Source organism: Somniosus microcephalus, unplaced genomic scaffold (assembly GCF_052327205.1).
Source record: "Somniosus microcephalus isolate GS21.2 unplaced genomic scaffold, FLI_Smic_1.0 unresolved_chr7, whole genome shotgun sequence".
In the NCBI taxonomy this organism is placed as follows: domain Eukaryota; kingdom Metazoa; phylum Chordata; class Chondrichthyes; order Squaliformes; family Somniosidae; genus Somniosus; species Somniosus microcephalus.
The window spans coordinates 14,503,001-14,525,851 of NW_028225185.1; the positions used below are offsets into that span (position 1 = coordinate 14,503,001).

General features: G+C 53.7%; 1 protein-coding gene across 1 annotated transcript in view; it reads right to left on the reverse strand.

The window, feature by feature from the left end:
- Positions 1–313: 313 nt before the first annotated feature.
- The window catches only part of LOC147086563 (aryl hydrocarbon receptor nuclear translocator-like), a 75,259-nt gene continuing 52,721 nt past the window's right edge, over positions 314–22,851 (reverse strand). Inside the window, 9 exon segments of the mRNA XM_085978685.1 lie at positions 314–608; positions 2,771–2,916; positions 4,443–4,614; positions 6,606–6,747; positions 9,828–9,930; positions 10,506–10,620; positions 12,000–12,060; positions 17,839–17,990; positions 20,248–20,322. Coding sequence (XP_085834811.1) covers positions 519–608; positions 2,771–2,916; positions 4,443–4,614; positions 6,606–6,747; positions 9,828–9,930; positions 10,506–10,620; positions 12,000–12,060; positions 17,839–17,990; positions 20,248–20,322 — 1,056 coding nt within the window. The 3' untranslated portion in view covers positions 314–518.

Consider the following 22,851-nt stretch of genomic DNA (forward strand, 5'->3'; position numbering starts at 1 on the left):
CTCCTTTGGAAATGCTGCCGATATTTCTACGCTTCAAGTGGAAAGAAGGTTCAAGTGGAATGCCCGCGGCAGCGCTGGGGCACGAGTGCGGCAAGCAAACCCGCACGCCTTGTTCCCCACTCTCGCTGTGTCCGCGAGGCCGGCAGGGAGCTTCACACGGAGGGAGGGCGCTGCGTCCAACCTTACTTCACTTCCAGTGGGATTGCAAGCGGACACGGGTTGCGGGGGGGGGGGGGGGCGCCTCGGCGCTGGTCGGTTTTCTCCGAATACCGGAAAACGGGAGGGGTTACAAAACGCAGCGGCGGTCCGACAGTACAGTTTCTCCATCTCTTTGCTTTATTCACCCTCTCCTCAGCACAGACGGCGGCGGCGGTGGGAATCTGGCCGAGATTCTTTTCAACGCACAGTTAGAAATAAAACGTTCACGGGGCGGCAGGGGGGGACGGGACGGTGCGGGGCAGGGGGGCGAAGGACGGCTGTAACTGGCAACACGTTTCCTTTCTTGCCACACATCCGGGCTACTCCGAGAACGGCGGGAACATGGGGAGCTCCGAGAACTCGTCGCTGCTGTAAGTGCTGCTCGGCTCTTCATATATGGACAGCATATCCTGAAGGGTTAAACCAAAAACACACACCGTTAATTGGCGCACTCGGACCCCCTGCTTACGTTTACATATACCTCCCTCTCCTCTTTGAATGAGGAACACAGAAACAGGAGGAGCACCCTCGAGCCCGCTCCGCCATTCAATCAGATCATGGCTGATCTGCAGCTCGACTCCACTGATCCGCCTGTGCTCCGCACTCCTCGATACCTGTACGTAACATCCATCTATCATTTGCTGCAGCTGCCTCCCTGTTTCCTGAAGGCTGCTTTTGAAGTTATACACTGACGGCCCTCTCCTTGACAAACACCCCAAAGAAGAGAAACACCTGCACTTCTACAGCGCCGGACGTCCCCAAGCGCTTTTACAGCCGATCACGTACTTTTTTGAAGTGTGGTCACTGTTGTAATGTGGGAAGCGCGGCAGCCAATTTGCGCACAGCAAGCTCCCACAAACAGCAATGAGATAATGACCAGACCATCTGTTTTTAGCAATGTTGATTGAGGGATAAATATTGGCCCCAGGAAACCGGGGAGAACTCCGCCTGCTCTTCTTCCAATAGTGGCCGTGGGATCTTTTACGTCCACCCGAGAGGGCAGACGGGGCCTCGGTTTAACATCTCGTCCGAAAGACAGCACCTCCGACAGTGCGCCGCTCCCTCAGTGCAGTCCCTCTGACAGTGCGGCGCTCCCTCAGTACTGCCCCTCCGACAGTGCGGCACTCCCACAGTACTGCCCCTCCGACAGTGCGGCGCTCCCTCAGTACTGCCCCTCCCACAGTGCGGCGCTCCCTCAGTACTGCCCCTCCGACAGTGTGGCGCTCCCTCAGTGCTGCCCCTCCGACAGTGCGGCACTCCCTCAGTACTGCCCCTCCGACAGTGCGGCACTCCCTCAGTGCTGCCCCTCCGACAGTGCGGCACTCCCACAGTACTGCCCCTCCGACAGTGCGGCACTCCCTCAGTACTGCCCCTCCGACAGTGCGGCACTCCCTCAGTACTGCCCCTCCGACAGTGCGGCGCTCCCTCAGTACGGCCCCTCCGACAGTGCGGCGCTCTCTCAGTACCGCCCCTCCGACAGTGCGGCGCTCCCTCAGTACTGCCCCTCCGACAGTGCGGCGCTCCCTCAGTACTGTCCCTCCTACAGTGCGGCGCTCCATCAGCACCGCCCCTCCGACAGTGCGGCGCTCCCTCAGTACCGCCCCTCCGACAGTGCGGCGCTCCCTCAGTACTGTCCCTCCTACAGTGCGGCGCTCCCTCAGCACCGCCCCTCCGACAATGCGGCGCTACCTGTACTGGCACTGGGAGTGTCGGCCTCAATTCTGTGGAGTAGGACTTGAACCCACGACCCACTGACTCAAAAGGGGAGAGTGCTACACACTGAGCCACGGCCGACACCAAATGACTATTAGTGATAAGTCTTGCATTTCGAAAACCTCCCATTCAAGAGTTTGTTTCTCATTTATCCTCGGGAATGTGGGTGGCGATGGCCGAGCTGAGGAGCAGCTGGGTCACCTTATAGAATGTGACAGCACAGAGGAGGCCATTCGGCCCATCGTGCCTGTGCCGGTTCTTTTGAATGAGCTGCCCAAATAGTCCCACTCCCCCCCTGCTCCCTCCTTTTTGGTATTTATCCAATTCCCCTTTTGAAAGTCACTATTGAATCTACTTCCACCGCCCTTTCAGGCAGCGCGTTCCAGATCACAACTCGCTGCGTAAATAAAATTCTCCCCCTCTGGTTCTTTTGCTAATTATCTTAAATCTGTGTCCTCTGGTTACCGACCCCCCTGCCAGTGGAAACAGTTTCTCTCTACCTACTGACGCAAGAAAACTACTAGGCACTTGGTCTAAGCGTTAAACACAGCTTTAATCAACTGTTTCACAACATGGCGGTCTAGTTGTGTCCTTCACTAGTTCCTGTTAAGAATGTCCTGCACAAGCTGGGCCCGTGCCCGAGTATTTATACTCTCCCTGGACAGCGCCACCCGCAGGCCGCTTAGTATTATTTCATAAGTCTTTCTTTCATGAATGACTGATTCATGTCACCTACTCTATCAAAAGCCCTCGTGATTTTGAACGCCTCTATCAAATCTCCCCTTAACCGTCTCCGCTCCGAGGAGAACAATGCTGTAAGGCTACGGGGCAGCGGCCGATTTGCAGTCTGGCTCCTCACCGGAAACACCTCGGGCTGGCTCTGCTGTTGGTGAGAGTGCTGCTCGCTGGATGCGGTTGCGTGGTGCTGTCCCTGCCACTGCGGCCATGCGGTGGCTCCCTCCGAGGCTCGACTCTGGAACTGCGCACTGGTCTGTCCGGCCTCAGCTTGTAAAAAAAAAAATGAATAAATTACACCATTAATGAAAGAACTCGCATTTATACAGCGTTGTTCACCACCTCAGGGCGTCCCAAAGCACTTCACAGCCAATGATTCACTTTATTTTTTTTGAAGTGTGGTCACTGTTGTAATGTAGGAAACGCGGCAGCTCAATTTGAGCACAGCAAGCTCCCACAAACAGCAATGTGATGGTGGTCAAGGGACAAATATTGGCCCCAGGACACCGGGGAGAACTCCCCCTGCTCTTCTTCCAATAGTGGCCGTTGGATCTTTTACATCCACCTGAGGGCAAACGGGGCCTCGGTTTAACGTCTCATCCGAAAGACGGGACCTCCGACACTCCCTCAGTACTGCCCCTCCGACAGTGCGGCACTCCCTCAGTACCGCCCCTCCGACAGTGCGGCGCTGCCTCAGTACCACCCCTCCGACAGTGCAGCGCTCCCTCAGTACTGCCCCTCCGACAGTGCGGCGCTCCCTCAGTACCACCCCTCCGACAGTGCGGCGCTCCCTCAGTACTGCCCCTCCGACAGTGCGGCGCTCCCTCAGTACCACCCCTCCGACAGTGCAGCGCTCCCTCAGTACTGACCCTCCGACAGTGCGGCGCTCCCTCAGTACTGCCCCTCCGACAGTGCGGCGCTCCCTCAGTACCACCCCTCCGACAGTGCGGCGCTCCCTCAGTACTGCCCCTCCGACAGTGCGGCGCTCCCTCAGTACTGCCCCTCTGACAGTGCGGCGCTCCCTCAGGACCGCCCCTCCGACAGTGCGGCCCTCCCTCAGTACCGCCCCTCCGACAGTGTGGCGCTCCCTCAGTACTGCCCCTCCGACAGTGCGGCCCTCACAGCCACAGCTTGAACCCACAACCCAGAGGGGAAAGTACTACGAACTGAGTCAAGCTGACAAGTAAATCAAAGATTATCAGACTGTGGAACATAGGGCGCTCTTTACTCTCCCCAGCCTCCTACGATTTGCAGCTTTTATATCCCGAGGGTGAAAAAAGCCAAAAACTTCAGAGCCTTATCAAAAGGTAGACTGCACAATGCAATGAGTGGGGAAAAATAAATAACTTATCCAAAATTATCTGCCCTCAGCTCCCGATTCATAGTTACATCGAGCGTGCAGCACAAACTGGCCATTGGGCCCATCTGCTCCGTGCCGGTGTTTATGCTCCACACCCCTCTTCATCTCACCCCATCACCATATCCTTTTATTCCTTTCCCCCTCATGAGCATTTTAGTTTCACAGGTTAGCACGGGCCCTCCAGTACTTGGTCCAAGTGGGAATTCTTCATATGCAAGTCTAGATCGGCAGGACCCGGCAGCTATTCGACTGTGGGGGGGGGGGGGGGGGGAGGGGGCATCAAAGCAGAGTCCTCAGCCCACCCGCGACACACTTTCCAGCGGGGGCCAGGCGCGTCGATGGACAGCGATTGGGAGCAGGGGCCAGGACGGGTTTCAACCTGCGCCTGCACCAGGCCAAGAGAACCGCACGGAGCAAGGGCGAGCTGGCTACCTACCGAAAGCAGCGGTGCGGTTGGCAAGGGTCGGGTAAGCGGCGCCTCCTCCGGCCGAGGACATGGCTGCAGGACTGGCGAGGGGGCTGAAGGAGGCGGGGTTGGCCGTGAAGCTGTGATTGGCTCCTATCCCAAACGGAGGCGACTGCGTCTTTGTTCCCTGGGCTGCCATTTGCTGAAAGGGCACGGAAAGAAAATAAAAGTTACAGAAAAGCGGGCCAGCGTCGCTGGTGTCACTCACTGCGCAGCGTTCTTATAACGTGAAGCCTTCCACTAGCGCACAGCTCCAAAATGGCTGATTCACGAGGCAAAACTAACTCAAAGGCACAAAACTGGCCTCTTGATAGACACCGTCGCCCCCTAAGGGCGCCAGCATCTAACTGAAGTGAACACCTTTTGACCCACAATAGCCACTGAAGTCAAATTCAGCATTTGCTACCATCTGCAAGGCACAAGTCAGGAGTGTGATGGAATACTCTCCACTTGCCTGGATGAGTGCAGCTCCAACAACACTCAAGAAGCTCGACACCATCCAGGACAAAACAGCCCGCTTGATCAGCACCCCATCCACCACCTTAAACATTCACTCCCTCCACCACCGGCGCACCGTGGCTGCAGTGTGTACCATCTACAAGATGCACTGCAGCAACTCGCCAAGGCTTCTTCGGCAGCACCTCCCAAAACCGCCACCTCTCCCACCTAGAAGGACAAAGGGCAGCAGGCGCATGGGAACACCACCACCTCCAAGTTCCCCTCCGAGTCACACACACCATCCTGACTTGGAAATATATCGGCCGATCCTTCATCGTCGCTGGGTCAAAATCCTGGAACTCCCTCCCTAACAGCATTGTGGGAGCACCTTCACCACACGGACTGCAGCGGTTCAAGAAGGCGGCTCACCACCACCTTCTCGAGGGGCGGTTAGGGGACGGGCAATAAATGCCGGCCTCGCCAGCAACGCCCACATCCTGAGTGTGAATAAATAGAAAAATTGGGATTGCTCCTGCTCCTTTCGGGATTACATTCCACAATTCCAACAAATCAGCAGCCTTGGCCGCAACACTAAGACAAATGTACACAGGGTTTGGCCTCAGTAACTCTGCTGCAGCAACTCAATATACTGCTCCAGGTTGCTTTATATTGTATTTGATACTTGCATGTAGACATGTCTGCAAAATGGAACGCTATATATAAAACTAATTTAACAGGCTAATGGAATAGGTTAATTATCTCGGGGCAGAGGGGGCTTTAATACAAAGGGGAGGCAGTGATGCTTCAGTTGTACCGAGCTCTGGTCAGACCCCCATCTGGAGTAACTGGGTTCAGTTCTGGGCCCCGCCCCTCAGGAAGGATATCTTGTCCTCGGAGGGGGGACCGCACAGATTCACCAGAATGATACCCGGGGGGGGGGGGGCTAAAAGGGTTAAATTACGAGGATAGACTGGGCTTGTATTCCCTGGAGTTTAGGAGATTAAGGGGTGATCTAATCGAGGTGTTGAAGATGATTAAAGGAGTTGATCGGGTAGAGAGAGAGAGAAACTATTTCCTCTGGTGGGGGGAGTCCAGAACAAGGGGGGGCGTCACCTTAAAATTAGAGCCCGGCCGTTCAGGGGTGATGTCAGGAAGCACTTCTTCACACAAAGGGTGGTGGAAATCAGGAACACTGTTGAGGCTGGGGGTCAATTGAAAATGTCAAAACTGAGATTGATACGATGTGTGTTGGGTAAGGGTAGATGGAGTTAAGATACAGATCAGCCATGATCTGATTGAATGGCGGAACGGGCTCGAGGGGCTGAATGGCCTGCTCCTTTTCACACATTCCTATGTTACCATAGGCCCTCCAGTACTTTGTCCGCTAATCCATTACTTCATGATTTAGCCAGACTTCGAATGATACAGCACAGGAGGAGGCCATTCGGCCCGTCGTACCTCCTCGACCTCGCTGGCAACTTGCACTATGGGGGCCGAGCCCTGTTGCAAGCTTGCGCGGAGCACGTTTAAACTGAAGACCCACACATCGGCCTGGTCCTTTCGCTCCCCCGCCACCCCCCGCAAATAAGCAATTCACTGTTTTGAGCGGGATTGGTGAGGGCGGAGAAAAGAAGCTGAAGGTTTAAGAGGAATAAGACGTATTGAAAGGCGTCGAGTGCTGCGGGGGAAAAAGACCTGTGCTGGGAACGGGGGGCGGCTTCCACTCCAGGCGTTTCCGGTAACCTGACCGCCAGCCGACTGCCGAGAGATCTGAGCGAGGATCTGTCCCGCCGACGCTGGCTGCTGAACGATGTTCACAGGGGGGGCCATCGCGGCGCTGTCACAGGGGAGGAAGGAGCAGAGAAGGAATCAGAAAACGTACCGCGGCACAAGACACTACAACATCAGATAAAACACTGCTTCCGCCCCGGCTGGAGTATAGAAACATAGAAGATAGCAGCAGGAGTAGGCCATTCGGCCCCTCAAGCCTGTTCCGCCATTCAATGAGATCATGGCTGATCATCCAAATTCAGTACCCTGTCCCTGCCTTCTCCCCATATCCCTTGATCCCTTTAGCCTTAAGAAATATATCCAACTCGCTCTTGAATATATTTAATGAATTGGCCTCAACTGCCTTGTGTGGTAGAGAATTCCACAGGTTCACCACTCTCTGGGTGAAGAAATTCCTCCTCATCTCTGTCCTAAATGGCTTACCCCTCATCCTTAGACTGTGAACCCTGGTTCTGGACTCCCCGACCATCGGGAACATCCTTCCTGCATCTAGTCTGTCCAATCCTGTCAGAATTTTATAAGTTTCAATGAGATCCCCTCTCATTCTTCTAAACTCCAGTGAGTACAAGCCCAATCGTCCCAATCTCTCCTCATACGTCATTCCTGCCATCCCCAGGTATCAGCCTGGTGAATCTTTGCTGAACTCCTTCCATGGCAAGAACGTCCTTCCTCAGATAAGGCGACCAAAACTGCACACAATACTCAAGGTGTGGTTTCACCAAGGCCCTGTACAACTGCAGCAAGACATCCTTGTTCCTGTACTCAAACCCTCTCGCTATGAAGGCCAACATACCATTTGCCTTCTTAACCGCCTGCTGCACCTGCATGCTTACCTTCAGCGACTGGTGCACAAGGACACGCAGATCTTGTTGCACTTCCCCTTCTCCCAATCTATTGCCATTCAGATAATAATCTGCCTTCCTGTTTTTGCCACCAAAGTGGATAACTTCGCATTTATCCACATTATACTGCATCTGCCATGCATCTGCCCAATCACCCAACATGTCCAAATCATCCTGGAGTTTCTTGGCATCCTCCTCACAGCACACTCGCCCACCCAGCTTTGTGTCGTCTGCAAATTTGGAGATATTACATCTAGTTCCCTTGTCTAGATCATTAACATATATTGTGAATAGCTGGGGTCCAGCTGGGTATCGCCTCCGGTTCTGGGCTCCACACTTTGGGAAGGACGTGAAGGCCTTTGGAGAGGGTGCAGAGGAGATTTACTAGAATGGTTCCAGGGATGAAGGATTACAGTTACGTGGATGGACTGGAGAAGCCGGGGTTGCTATCCTTGGAGCAGAGAAGGTTAAGAGGAGATTTAATCGAGGCGTTCAAAATCATGAAGGGCTTTCTGACAGAGTAAATAAGGAGAAACTGTTTCCAGTGGCAGGAGGGTCGGTAACCAGAGGACACTGATTGAAGATAATCGGCAAAAGAACCAGAGGAGGAGATGAGGAGAATGTTTTTTTTACGCAGCGAGTGGTGATCAGGAATGGCGAGGCCGTGGAGAGATTTGAAATCAAGGATGAGAATTATAAAATCGAGGCGATTGGCAAAAGAACTAGAGGAGACATGAGGAAAAGCTTTTTTACTCAACGAGGATTTGGAATGCGCTGCCTGATAGGGCGGTGGAGGCAGATTCAATAGTAGCCTTCAAAAGGGGATTGGATAAGTACTGCAAGGAGAACAAAATTGCTGTGGGGGAAAGAGCAAGGGGGAGTGGGCCTAACTAGATTGCTCTTTGAGAGCCAGCCAGCGCAGGCTCAATGGGCCGAATGGTCTCTGACATGAATCAGTCATTCATGAAAGAAAGACTTATGAAATAATACTGAGCGGCCTGCGGGTGGCGCTGTCCAGGGAGAGTATAAATACTCTGGCACGGGCCCAGCTTGCGCAGGACATTCTTTAACAGGAACTAGTGAAGGACACAACTAGACCTCCATGTTGTAAAACAGTTGATTAAAGCTTTGTTTAACGCTTAGACCAAGTGCCTAGTAGTTTGCTTACGTCAGTCTCCTTCTGCACTGTACTATTCTACGATAACACGACATTACTAAAATGGTCCTAAAATCCCAACTAGTGGTTCGCCAACATCCTTTCGGGAAAGGAAATGTTCTGACTCTTAACTGCCCTCTGAGGTGGCCTAGCGAGCCACGCGGTTGCGTCAACACTGTGGGAGCACCTTCTCCGCGGGAGCACGATTGGACTGCGGCGGTTCAAGAGGAAAGCCCGCCACCACCTTCTCAAGGGGCAACTGGGGACGGGCAATAAACGCCAGCCTCGCCCACAACCCGAGAATGAGAAGGGAGAATAGGGAGTTACAGGACTAAGCAATGACTGGGATAGAGCGGGGGGGGGGGTGAGACTGACTGGATCGCTCTGCAGAGAGCCGGCACGGACGTGATGGGCCGAATGGCCTCCTTCTGTGCCGTTAGGACTCTATGACTGAAGGTTATTGCATTTCAGTGGGCAAGAGCCCGGTGCGCTGAGGCAACAGACCACAGACCTTAATGCCCCAATAACAACTTGCATTTATATAGAGCCTTTAACGTAGAAAAACGTTCCAAGGCGCTAAGTGCCAGTTTCAAGCACTGGCCCAGGGTAACAACGGGCCTGGTGTAATACCTGAAAAGGAAAAACTTACAGGGCTGTGGGGAAAGAACAGGGAGCAGTGGAACTAACTGGAGAGCTCTTTACAAGAGCCGGCACAGACACGATGGGCCAAATGGCCCCCATCCGCGCGGTCTGATTCTGTGATCATTGCGGCCAGTGCTCTTCGGCTTTGGATAAGGAGGGGGGGGTGCGGGAGAATCCTTGTTCCCCAGCGCTGTCCTGTGACTCCTGTGGGGGGGGGGGCGGAGTTGAGGACCAGGGCAGGCGGCTGCCGTTACGCCATTCACAGTCGCGACGACGGGCTGACAGGTGAAGCAGAGGAGGGGGGAAGCCACGTTGCGAAGGGCAGGCCGGAGGGCTAGATAGCGGAGAAGCGAGGGTGGCTTGTTGAATCTGACCGACAGCCAGTGTGCGAGCCTGGGCGTCGTGCGGAATCTGGCGCCCCCAACGGATCTCTACGGCAACGCGACCGCAGCCTTTGGCGCGCTCTACCGTAGCAGGCGACAGTACCTGAAGTTCGGTGCCGGCCGTGCCGATGGGAAGGAGCTCCCCTGCTGGTAAATCTGCTGGTTCCCGGTGCCCGGGGTCGACGGAAGCACCTTGCTCTGGTCAGCTGTGCGACACAATAAAACAACAACACTTGTCTTTATACCGTGGCTTACGGCATGAGTGAAATACGCTTCACGGGGCGTAACATTACCTTGTGCAGTAGAAAAGAAAGGCTCGCATTTCTACCGTGCCTTTCTCGAACTCAGGACGTCCCAAAGCGCTTTACAGCCAACGAACTACATTTTTCTGATACGTCGTCACTGTTGCAATGTGGGAAACGCAGCAGCCAATTTGCGCACAGCAAGCTCCCGCAAACAGCAATGTGAGAATGACCAGATCATCTGCTTTTGCGACGTTCTGCCCTCTCAGGTGGACGTGAAAGTTCCCATGGCCACTGACATGAATCAGTCATTCATGAAAGAAAGACTTATGAAATAATACTGGGCGGCCTGCGGGTGGCGCTGTCCAGGGAGAGTATAAATACTCGGGCACGGGCCCAGCTTGTGCGGGACATTCTTAACAGGAACTAGTGAAGGACACAACTAGACCTCCATGTTGTAAAACAGTTGATTAAAGCTTTAACGCTTAGACCAAGTGCCTAGTAGTTTTCTTACGTGAGCCAGTGAACAGAATACTTGCCTGCGCCAATGCCCGAGTAGATTTCGGCGTACCGTGGCTCGGTCTCCCTACTGTACAGAGGGTCTGTTTTGCTGATGGGTTTAGTGTGGTCTGATGCTGCAGCCTGAACAGCGACCTAAAGCATCAATGGGCAGAGCGAGAGAGTCAGATTAATCGCACCAGATTGCTCTATAAATTCCCATGCTCATGTACCTTTACCTGTCAGGACAGCACCCCAGCTGTAGGATGAGCGAGGAGCAGCAGGCGCTAAGCACTCCGCTATAGCCAGCCTTCGCCTGCCGCTGGTAAACAAGTGCAAGCAATTCAGAGGGCATTCGCACAGAGGGCGGCACCGACCACTCCTTCCCCGCCCCCCTCACACACACTGCGGCACCGATCCCACGCCCCTACCCCCCCGCGCCCACCCCACCCACACTGCAGTATCCAATCTCCGCATACACAGCGGCATGACGTCAAGTGCTCTCATAACTGGGAGAGAAGGGGTGCTGGGGAAACAGACGGTCACGGTTCCTGCGTGGGCAGCACCTGAGGGCAGGATCGCCACCGTTCCCCCGCTCCCCCCCCCCCCCGTGCTGTCAGACGGACCGCCGGCACTCCCAGTCCCCAACCTACAGCTGCAGTGGCGCCATTCGGACCAGGTATTGGAGCGGGCAGCACCCGTGACACTGCGTTCCACCCCAGCAAGTGTTGGCGCCTTCAGGAAAGCGGAAGAATTCGAACAAATAAGAAAGTGGCCTGAGGAGACGGTGTAATGTTTATTGGACTGGGGAAGGGGGGTGTTGTAGAAACATAGGAGCAGGAGTCGGCCATTCGGCCCTTCGAGCCTGCTCCGCCATTCAACATGATCATGGCTGATCCTCTATCTCAATACCATATTCCCGCTCTCTCCCCATACCCCTTGATGCCTTGTGTGTCTAGAAATCTATCCATCTCCTTCTTAAATATATTCAGTGACTTGGCCTCCACAGCCTTCTGTGGTAGAGAATTCCACAGGTTCACCACCCTCTGAGTGAAGAAATTTCTCCTCATCTCAGTCCTAAATGTCCTACCCCGTATCCTGAGACTGTGACCCCTGGTTCTAGACCCCCAGTCAGGGGAAACATCCTCCCTGCCTCCAGTCTGTCTAGCCCTGTCAGAATTTTATACTTTTTAATGAGATCCCCTCTCATTCTTCTAAACTCTAGTGAATACAGGCCTAGTCGACCCAATCTCTCCTCATACGACAATCCTGCCATCCCAGGAATCAGTCTGGTGAACCTTCGCTGCACTCCCTCTATGGCAAGTATATCCTTCCTTAGGTAAGGAGACCAAAACTGCACACAGTACTCCAGGTATGGTCTCACCAAGGCCCTGTGTAACTGTAGTAAGACGTCCTTGCTCCTGTACTGAAATCCTCTTGCAATGAAGGCCAACATACCATTTGCCTTCCTAACTGCTTGCTGCTTGTAGAGAAAGGCTCATTAAAAGCTATATTTATATTATCTTCTGGTTTACCTGTGGGTGCTCGTAAGTAAGGTCTTCTTGCACAGTGATAGCAGGAGCCTGCTGCAGATGCCTAGGGGAACAGATTGAATATCTGTCACACAAGGAGATACCACAATATAAGACAGAAAGGATGAAAGGATAAGCATCAGGCCTTTGACAGCATTCATCCAAGCACTGAAATCATACAGGAACTCTTAGTAAGAGCTCAGTGGGCAGCACTCTCTCTCTCGCCTCCGAGTCAGAAGGTCGTGGGTTCGAGTGCCACTCCAGAGACTCGAGCACGAAAATCTAGGCTGACACCCACAGTGCAGTAGAGGGACCGCCGCACTGTCGGAGGGGCAGTACTGAGGGAGCGCCGCACTGTCAGAGGTGCCGTCTTTCGGATGAGACGTTAAACCGAGGTCCCGTCTGCTCTCAGGTGGACGTAAAAGATCCCAAGGCCACTATTGGAAGAAGAGCAGGGGGGGAGTTCTCCCCGGTGTCCTGGGGCCAATATTTATCCCTCAACCACCATCACTAAAACCAATGATCTGGTCATTATCACATTGCTCTTTGTGGGGGCTTGCTGTGCGCAAACTGTCTGCCTCGTTTCCTACATTACAACAGTGACCACACTTCAAAAAGAACTTCATTGGCTGTAAAGCGCTTTGGGACGTCCTGAGGTGGGGAAAGGCGCTGGAGAAATGTGAGTCTTTCTTTCTTAAAACTGAGCAGCGGAAGGGAAATCCCATCACTGATGCTGTAAAGCTGTCTGTAAATTTTATGCTCAAAGTTTTTATCAAACACTCCCAGGGCAGGTACAGCACGGGTTAGATACAGAGTAAAGCTCCCTCTACACTGTCCCATCAAACACTCCCAGGGCAGGTACAGCACGGGTTAGATACAGAGTAAAGCTCCCTCTACACTGTCCCATCAAACACTCCCAGGGCAGGTACAGCACGGGTTAGATACAGAGTAAAGCTCCCTCTACACTGTCCCATCAAACACTCCCAGGGCAGGTACAGCATGGGTTAGATACAGAGTAAAGCTCCCTCTACACTGTCCCATCAAACACTCCCAGGGCAGGTACAGCACGGGTTAGATACAGAGTAAAGCTCCCTCTACACTGTCCCATCAAACACTCCCAGGGCAGGTACAGCACGGGTTAGATACAGAGTAAAGCTCCCTCCACACTGTCCCATCAAACACTCCCAGGGCACGTACAGCACGGGGTTAGATACAGACAAGGTAGATGCAGAGAGGATGTTTCCCCTCATGGGGAAATCTAGAACTCGGGGGCACAGTTTCAGAATAAAGGGTCGTCGCCCTTTTAGAACTGAGATGAGGAGGAATTCCTTCTCTCAGAGGGTCGCAAATTTGTGGAATTCTCTGCCCCAGAGAGCCGTGGAGGCTGGGTCATTAAATACATTTAAGGTGGAGATGGACAGATTTTTGCAAGATAAGGGAGTGAAGGGTTATGGGGAGCGGGCGGGGAAGTGGCTTTGAGCCCACGATCAGCCACAATCTTATTGAATGGCGGAGCAGGCTCGAGGGGCCGAGTGGCCTATTCCTGCTCCTGTTTCTTATGTTCTTACGAGACTAGAACGGCAGCTGCTGCGAGACTTGGAAAACAAGCACTGGAGCAGTCGGGGTTGCTTTGGAGGCTGGTGCGTTTTTAAAAATTTGTTCCCGGGATGAGGGCGTCGCTGGCAAGGCCAACATTTATTGCCCATCCCTAGTTGCCCTCGAGAAGGTGGTGGTGAGCCGCCTTCTTGAACCAGAATGATACCCGGACTCCAAGGGTTAAATTACAAGGAGAGGCTACACAAATAAGGACTGTGTTCCCTAGAATTTAGACGGTTAAGGGGTGATCTGATCAAGGTTTTCAGGATATTAAGGGGAGCTGATAGAGAGAGACTATTTCCGCTGGCTGGGGATTCTAGGACTAGGGGGCAGAGTCTAAAAATTAGAGCCAGATCTTTCAGGAGTGAAGTTAGGAAACACTTCTACACACAAAGGGTGGTAGAAGTTTGGAACTCTCTTCCGCAAACGGTAATTGATGATAAAGCGCATAAGAAATAAAAGCAGGAGTCGGCCACTTGAGCCTACTCCGCCATTCAATAAGATCACGGCTGATCTTCAACCTCAACTCCACTTTCCCGCCCGATCCCCATATCCCTCGATTCCCCGAGAGTCCAAAAATCTCTCGATCTCAGCCTTGAATATACTTGATGACTGAGCCTCCACAGCCCTCTGGGGCAGAGAATTCCAAAGATTCACCGCCCTCTGAGTGAAGAAATTCCTCCTCATCTCAGTCCTCAATGGCCGACCCCTTATCCTGAGACTGTGACCCCTGGTTCTAGACTCTCCAGCCAGGGGGGAAACAGCCTCTCAGCATCTACCCTGTCAATCCCCCTCAGAATCTTGTATGTTTCAATGAGATCACCTCTCATTCTTCTAAACTCCAGAGAGTATCGGCCCATTCTACACAATCTCTCCTCATAGGACAGCCCTCTCATCCCAGGAATCAATCTAGTGAACCTTCGTTGCACCGCCTCCAAGGCAAGTATATCCTTCCTTAGATAAGGAGACCAAAACTGTGCCCAGTACTCCAGGTGTGGTCTCACCAAGGCCCTGTACAATTGGAGCAATGTTGGAACAATTGTTAATTTTAAATCCGAGATCGATAGCTTTCTGTTAACCAAGGTATTAAGGGATATGGGCTAAAGACGGGTAAAGTGGGGAAAGAGTTAAAATAACATCACTGGCCGCTCACAAAATGGTGTAAGGGAGACAGTTGCTGACATGAAAGACCACATACATAAGGTGTGGTCAAGATAACTGACCTTTGAGACTAAAAACAACTCAGTTGAGACATGATGTCTAGCACTTCAGCTGCCCTGAGGGTTTTATTATCTGGGTCACAATGTTTCCAAGTTATCTTTTAATCAGTGTTCAGCAGTTTGGGCTAATAATTGAGTAGGCAGCTTACACATGTTTACCTTAGGACATGTAACCCAATCCGTGAAGGTGCATGCGGGCCAAGATCCAATCAGGTTGCAGGAATGAATTGTGCACGAGGCTGCCGTGCTTATTGTAATGTATAAAAGTGTAGGGCTTGCTGTAACAATTCGGAGAAGTCTGGCTAAAGACAGAGCAGACCGTCTCCCCACTGGTGTAATAAAGACAACTTGACTAATCGATCTGAAAACCTTGTGTCGAGTGTTGGTTTAAAATACTCCACGTCAGCGGGTATATGGAGTTGGGTCACAGATCAGCCATGACCTCATTGAATGGCGGAACAGGCTCGAGAGGCTAAATGGCCTCCTCCTGTTCCTGTGTTCCCCAAGGTTTATAGGCGAATAACAGTCAAGTACTTTTTTGACATCTGGTAATGTAGGAAACACGGCAGCCAATTTGCACACACCACAATCAGCAATGTGATAAATGACCAGGTCAAATGGCAGCACGGTGGCATAGTGGTTAGCACTGTTGCCTCACAGCGCCAGGGACCCGGGTTCGAATCCGGCCTCGGGCGACTGTCTGTGTGGAGTTTGCACATTCTCCCCGTGTTTGCGTGGGTTTCCTCCGGGTGCTCCTGTTTCCTCCCACAGTCCAAAGATGTGCGGGTTAGGTTGATTGGCTATGATAAATTGACCCTTAGTGTTAGGGGGATTAAATACGTGGGGTTACGGGGATAGAGTGGGATATGTGTTGGGTGGGATGTGTGTCGGTGCAGGCTCGATGGGCCGAAATGGCCTCTATCTGCACTGTGGGGTTTCTGTGATTTCTGTGATCATCTGGTTATTAGTGGTACTACAACAGAAAGTGCTGGAAACACTCAGCAGGTTAGGCAGCTTCGTGGAGAGAGAGAGAAAGAGAGTTAACTTTTCAGGTCGATGACCCTTCGTCAGAGGGCGGTAGAAGTTTGGAACTCTCTTCCGCAAACAGCAATTGATGCTGGGTCAATTGTTAATTTTAAATCTGAGATCGACAGGTTTTTGTTAACCAAAGGTATTAAGGGATATGGGGCCCCAGGACACCGGGGAGAACTCACCCTGCTCTTCTTCGAAATAGTGGCCGTGGGATCTTGTATGTCCACTCAAGAGGGCAGAGCACACGGTTTTATCCAATTCTGATCTACTCCCGAGTTCTGACGAAGGGTCATTGACCTGAAAAGTTAACTCTTGTTTCTCTCTCCTCTCCTCGATGCTGCCTGACCTGCTGAGTATTTCCAGCATTTTTTGTTGTTGTTTCAGATTTCCAGCATCCGCAGTATTTTGCTATTTTATTTGCGGTTATTAGTGATGTTGGTTGAGGGATGAATTTTGGCACCGGGGAGAACCCCCCTGCACTTCTTCGAAATAGTGGCCGTGGGATCTTGTGCGTCCACTCGAGAGGGCAGAGCACACGGTTTTACCCAATTCTGATCTACTCCTGGTTTAACCCCAATAGCTAGATTAGCTATTGTCTTTGTTCTGTATTAGAAGCAATGGTACCCATCAGCTGTATAGCGAAGAATAAGACCCAGTGACCCCCCCGCCTCCTTGATTGAATTGCCTGCCAACACTTTGTCTCATACCCGAAGAGGGGTTGCTCGAAGGCAGTACGGGGAGGTGACCAACGCCCGTGGAACCACACACGTCAGCACTTTATCGGGAGAGGACAACCTTCAGGTATTAAAAAAGATTCGCATTTCTACATCGCCTTTCACGACCACCGGATGTCCCAAAGTGCTTTATAGCCAATGAAGTACTTTTGAAATGCGGGCACTGTTGTAATGTAGGAAATACGGCAGCCAATTTGCGCACAGCAAGCTCCCACAAACAGCAATAATGAGCAGATCATCAGTTTTAGTGATGTTGATTGAGAAATAAATATTGGCCCCAGGACACCGGGGAGAGCTCCCCCTGCTCTTCCAATAGTGGCCGTGGGATCTTTTACGTCCACCTGAGGGGGCAGACGGGGCCTCGGTTTAACGTCTCATCTGAAAGACGGCACCTCCGACAGTGCGGCGCTCCCTCAGTACTGCCCCTCCGACAGTGCGGCGCTCCCTCAGTACCGCCCCTCCGACAGTGCGGCGCTCCCTCAGTACCGCCCCTCCAACAGTGCGGCGCTCCCTCAGTACTGCCCTCCGACAGTGCGGCGCTCCCTCAGTACCGCCCCTCCGACAGTGCGGCGCTCCCTCAGTACCGCCCCTCCAACAGTGCGGCGCTCCCTCAGTACTGCCCTCCGACAGTGCGGCGCTCCCTCAGTACCGCCCCTCCGACAGTGCGGCGCTCCCTCAGTACTGCCCCTCCGACAGTGCGGCACTCCCTCAGTACGGCCCCTCCGACAGTGCGGCGCTCCCTCAGTACTGCCCCTCCGACAGTGCGGCGCTCCCTCAGTACCGCCCCTCCGACAGTGCGGCGCTCCCTCAGTACCGCCCCTCCAACAGTGCGGCGCTCCCTCAGTACTGCCCTCCGACAGTGCGGCGCTCCCTCAGTACTGCCCCTCCGACAGTGCGGCGCTCCCTCAGTACTGCCCCTCCGACAGTGCGGCACTCCCTCAGTACTGCCCCTCCGACAGTGCGGCGCTCCCTCAGTACTGCCCCTCCGACAGTGCGGTGCTCCCTCAGTACTGCCCCTCCGACAGTGCGGCGCTCCCTCAGTACTGCCCCTCCGACAGTGCGGTGCTCCCTCAGTACTGCACAGGGAGTGTCGGCCTGGATTTTTGTGCTCAAGTCTCTGGAGCGAGACCCGAACCCACGACCCTCTGACTCAGAGGCGAGAGTGCTACCCTTTGAGCAACAACCGACAGTGCGAATTAAAGTTAGTGCAGGCACACTGCTCCGCTCAGAAAGGTTACAGGGCAGGCGGGCGGTACTCACTTGACGTTCGTGTTGGTACAGACGATGTACTCGATGTCGTCGGAATAGGGGTTCTGGAACGTGAAACTGCTCGTCCTGATCACCACCCACTCCCGGCTCTTGGTGTGGAACCGGAACATGATGGATAACACCTGCCCCTTCAACGCGATCACCTGTACGTGGAGAAACGTGCGTCAGCAGCCCCGTCACCGATACAAGCACATCAAATATTTGTGTGGGGTGGCGCATCCCTGCAAATATTGACACTCCCAGATTCCACGCCCCCTGCAAATACTGACACATTTCCAGCAGCGTTCCCGTTAAGTTGCATAGCTGCAGGCCGTTGGCCGGCTTCACAGCGGAAAAAACGCACATGCGCGGAAATTTCAATGGGCCGCGCAACCCCTTAAAGAGCCTGACGTGAATCTTGTCATTCATGTGAAAATGACTTATGTAACAATACTGGGCGGTCTGCTGGTGGCGCTGTCCAGGGAGAGTACAAATACTCGGGCATGGGCCCAGCTTGTGCAGGACATTCTTTAACAGGAACTAGTGAAGAACACAACCGTTGATTAAAGCATTGTTTAATACTCTGACCAAGTGCCTAGTAGTTTTCTTACGGCAGAGGCCTTGCACCCAAAAAACATGAGAGGGGACATTGATTCCAAGATTCCCCCAACAAAACCACCGACATATTGACATATTCCGCCCCCCTCTGCAATACTGGCACACTCCTGGAGATCCCCCCTGTAAATACTGGCACACTCCTGGGGATCCCCCCTGTAAATACTGGCACACTCCTGGGGAGCCCCCCTGTAAATACTGGCACACTCCTGGGGATCCCCCCTGTAAATACTGGCACACTCCTGGGGACCCCCCCTGTAAATACTGGCACACTCCTGGGGATCCCCCCCCTGTAAATACTGGCACACTCCTGGGGATCCCCCCTGTATATACTGGCACACTCCTGGGAATCCCCCTGTAAATACTGGCACACTCCTGGGGATCCCCTGTAAATACTGGCACACTCCTGGGGATTCCCCCCCCCCTGTAAATACTGGCACACTCCTGGAGATCCCCCCTGTAAATACTGGCACACTCCTGGGGATCCCCTGTAAATACTGGCACGCTCCTGGGAATCCCCCTGTAAATACTGGCACACTCCTGGGGATCCCCTGTAAATACTGGCACACTCCTGGGGACCCCCCCCCTGTAAATACTGGCACACTCCTGGGGATCCCCTGTAAATACTGGCACACTCCTGAGGATCCCCCCCCCGTAAATACTGGCACACTCCTGGGGATCCCCTGTAAATACTAGCACACTCCTGGGGATCCCCTGTAAATACTGGCACACTCCTGGGGTTCCCCCCTGTAAATACTGGCACACTCCTGGGGATCCCCCCCTGTAAATACTGGCACACTCCTGGGGAGCCCCTGTAAATACTGGCACACTCCTAGGGATCCCCTGTAAATACTGGCACACTCCTGGGGATCCCCCCCTGTAAATACTGGCACACTCCTGGGGATCCCACTGTAAATACTGGCACACTCCAGGGGGATCCCTGTAAATACAGGCACACTCCTCAGGATCCCCTCTGTAAATACTGGCACACTCCTGGGGGACCCCCTGTAAATACTGGCACACTCCTGGAGATCCCACTGTAAATACTGGCACACTCCAGGGGGATCCCTGTAAATACTGGCACACTCCTGGGGAGCCCCTGTAAATACTGGCACACTCCTGGGGATCCCCTGTAAATACTGGCACACTCCTGGGGGGATCCCCCCCTGTAAATACTGGCACACTCCTGGGGATCCCCTGTAAATACTGGCACACTCCTGGGGAATCCCCCTGTAAATACTGGCACACTCCTGGGGATCCCCTGTAAATACTGGCACACTCCTGGGGGGGATCCCCTCTGTAAATACTGGCACACTCCTGGGTATCCCCTGTAAATACTGGCACACTCCTGGGGAGCCCCTGTAAATACTGGCACACTCCTGGGGAGCCCCTGTAAATACTGGCACACTCCTGGGGAGCCCCTGTAAATACTGGCACACTCCTGGGGATCCCCTGTAAATACTGGCACACTCCTGGGGGGATCCCCCCCTGTAAATACTGGCACACTCCTGGGGATCCCCTGTAAATACTGGCACACTCCTGGGGAGCCCCCCCTGTAAATACTGGCACACTCCTGGGGAGCCCCTGTAAATACTGGCACACTCCACTGCATCTCCTCTAAAAAGGGAAAGTGTGCGATCATTTCCAAAATCATATTTTTTAATCTATTATTATTATTAGTACCAACTCGACCAGGTTGGCAATCAGGCCGATTAGTTAACTTTTCATGCCAGGGTGTGATGCAGCCCTGCCAGGTTTGTGCAAGCATACACTGTTTAACTCGCTCGGTGAAACAGGAAACATTACCTGCTGGAAACTGTCTCGCAGAAGTCCCTTATCCTCAGGGTGGGCAAACTCCACAATGTCTTTCCCCAACAACTCCTTTAATAAAACAAAGAGAAGCGGAGATTTGCTCGTTAACTCCCGATGAGTTCGAGGATACAGTGAGACGATCACAACCGAGTAGCGGTAGGGGAGCGACAGCTGGCCTCAGCACCCTCCTGCGGCAGGGTAGGGGGAAAATGGAAAAGACAGGGTTCCTATCCCCGACTGCCATCATGGAGGGCAGATGTGGTGGGGAGCTGGTGCACGGACACGGACGAGGGTCAGATCAGGCTGGAGGGGCGACGCAGCTCCCCATGGTCGAAGAGTCCGTCTCACGATGAAAAGTGATCACGGGGCGAAGTACGGGAAGGGCCATTAGTGCCCGTGTAATCATACCCGTGGTGCTAGCTGGGCTCAGTGGGTACCATTCTGGCCTCTGAGTCAGAAGGTCGTGGGTTCGAGTCCCACTCCAGAGACCTGAGCCCATAATCCAGGCCAACACTCCCAATGTCATTACGGAGGGAGCGCCGCACTGTCGGAGGGGCGGTACGGAGGGAGCGCCGCACTGTCGGAGGGGCGGTACTGAGGGAGTGTGGTAAACCACTGTTTGTATTCCACTGTGTACATGTCTGTACATGCCTCGGCTGACTCCTCCCACTAGTCCAGGTATAAAGGTGACTGCTCCACAGTCCCTCTGTATTCTGGACTGGTCGACCACTCGAGGCACACCTTCATTCTCTTGTTAATAAAAGCCTGTTAGTTACTCGCTTAACCTCAGTCTTTTGAGTGATTGATAGCGCATCAATTTTATTAACAAGATTTTTTATAATGGAGAAGATCCTCACACCAGCCTGCCTAGACTTAGACCATCGGGAGGCGGACGCTTCCACCAAGTTTGCTCACTGGCTTAGGTGCTTTGAAAAATTCCTGATCGCCTCCGCTGCAACGGTCAAATCGGAGGAGGACAAACTGGATGTCCTGACCTCCAAAGTGAACCGCCGAGCGTACTCGGTCATCCAGGACGCGACCTCGTACACGGCTGCTCTCAAGCTCCTCAAGGACCAGTACACGCGCCCAGTGAACAAGGTGTACACCAGGCACCTCCTGGGGAGTCGTAAACAACAACCTGGGGAATCGACCGAGGAATACCTTCAGGCACTGTCTGTGCTTGGCCGGGCCTGTGGTTGTAAGGATGTAAAGGCCGCCGTGTACACAGAGGAACTTATTCGGGACGCTTTTGTAGCGGGCCACAGGTCCAATTACACCCGACAGCGACTGTTGGAGCAGAGTGACCTCGACCTCAGCAAGGCCTCTGAACTCGCACTATCATTGGACGCAGCCTACCGGGGCATGGATGCCTACTCCTCTGCACCGTGGACGCCGTGGGGAACGACAGCCTGGGACACGATAGGACCGTCTCATAGTGCCGTGCCACCCCAGCCACGGCCCAACTACCGCAGCAGTGTCCCAAGGCCAGAAATGCTACTTCTGTGGTGAGGCCAAACACCCCAGAGCGCGCTGCCCGGCGAAAAATGCGATCTGCTCGGGCTGCGGGAAGAAGGGACACTACGCCAGCGTCTGCAGGGCCAAAGCCACCCCGAACCCCAGCAGCGCCACGTGTGGGCCGTGCGGGCCACCATCTTGGGCCTCCCCAGCCATGTGCGAACCACCGGAACAGCAGCCATTTTGGACGCCTCCAGCCACATGGGGATCATGGACGCCGCCATCTTGGCCACCAGCCGCCATCTTGGCCCCCAACACCGCCTCATCTGATACCCGCAATGACACACCAACCCCTACGCTGGCCTCCGTTACGCTGGACCAAGCGAGACCGCACCAACTGGCCCGGTCCACAATGGACATTAAGGTAAATGGTCACGAAACAATCTGCCTTTTTGACTCTGGGAGCACGGAGAGCTTCATCCACCCCGACACGGTGCGGCGTTGCTCTCTCCCAGTCCTGCCTGCGCACCAGCGGATTTCTATGGCCTCCGAGTCCCAGTCGGCGGACATTGGCGGCTACTGCGTGGTGACACTCTTAGTAGACGGGACTGTGTACGATAATTTTAAACTTCTGGTCCTGCCCCACCTCTGCACTGCCGTTCTACTGGGGTTAGATTTTCAGTGCCACCTTAAAAGTGTTACGATGGCGTACGGTGGACCCCTCCCCCCACTCACAGTCCGCAGCCAGCAGCTTCCAAATTGCCCGCCGCGCACCAGGTGCAACCTCTCCACACTCAGAGTCACCCCCCCACCACTGTTTGCTAACCTCACCCCCGACTGTAAGCCCATCGCCACAAAGAGCAGGCGATACAGTGCCGGGGACAGGGTTTTCATTAAAACCGAAGTGGAGCGGCTCCTGAAGGAGGGGATTATTGAGGGCAGCACCAGCCCCTGGCGAGCCCAGGTTGTGGTCGTTAAGACCGGCGAGAAGCAACGCCTGGTCATCGACTACAGCCAGACAATAAATCGCTACACCCTGCTGGACGCTTACCCACTCCCCCGCATAGCTGATATGGTCAACCAGATCGTGCAGTACCGCGTCTTCTCGACCATTGACCTGAAATCAGCGTACCACCAGCTCCC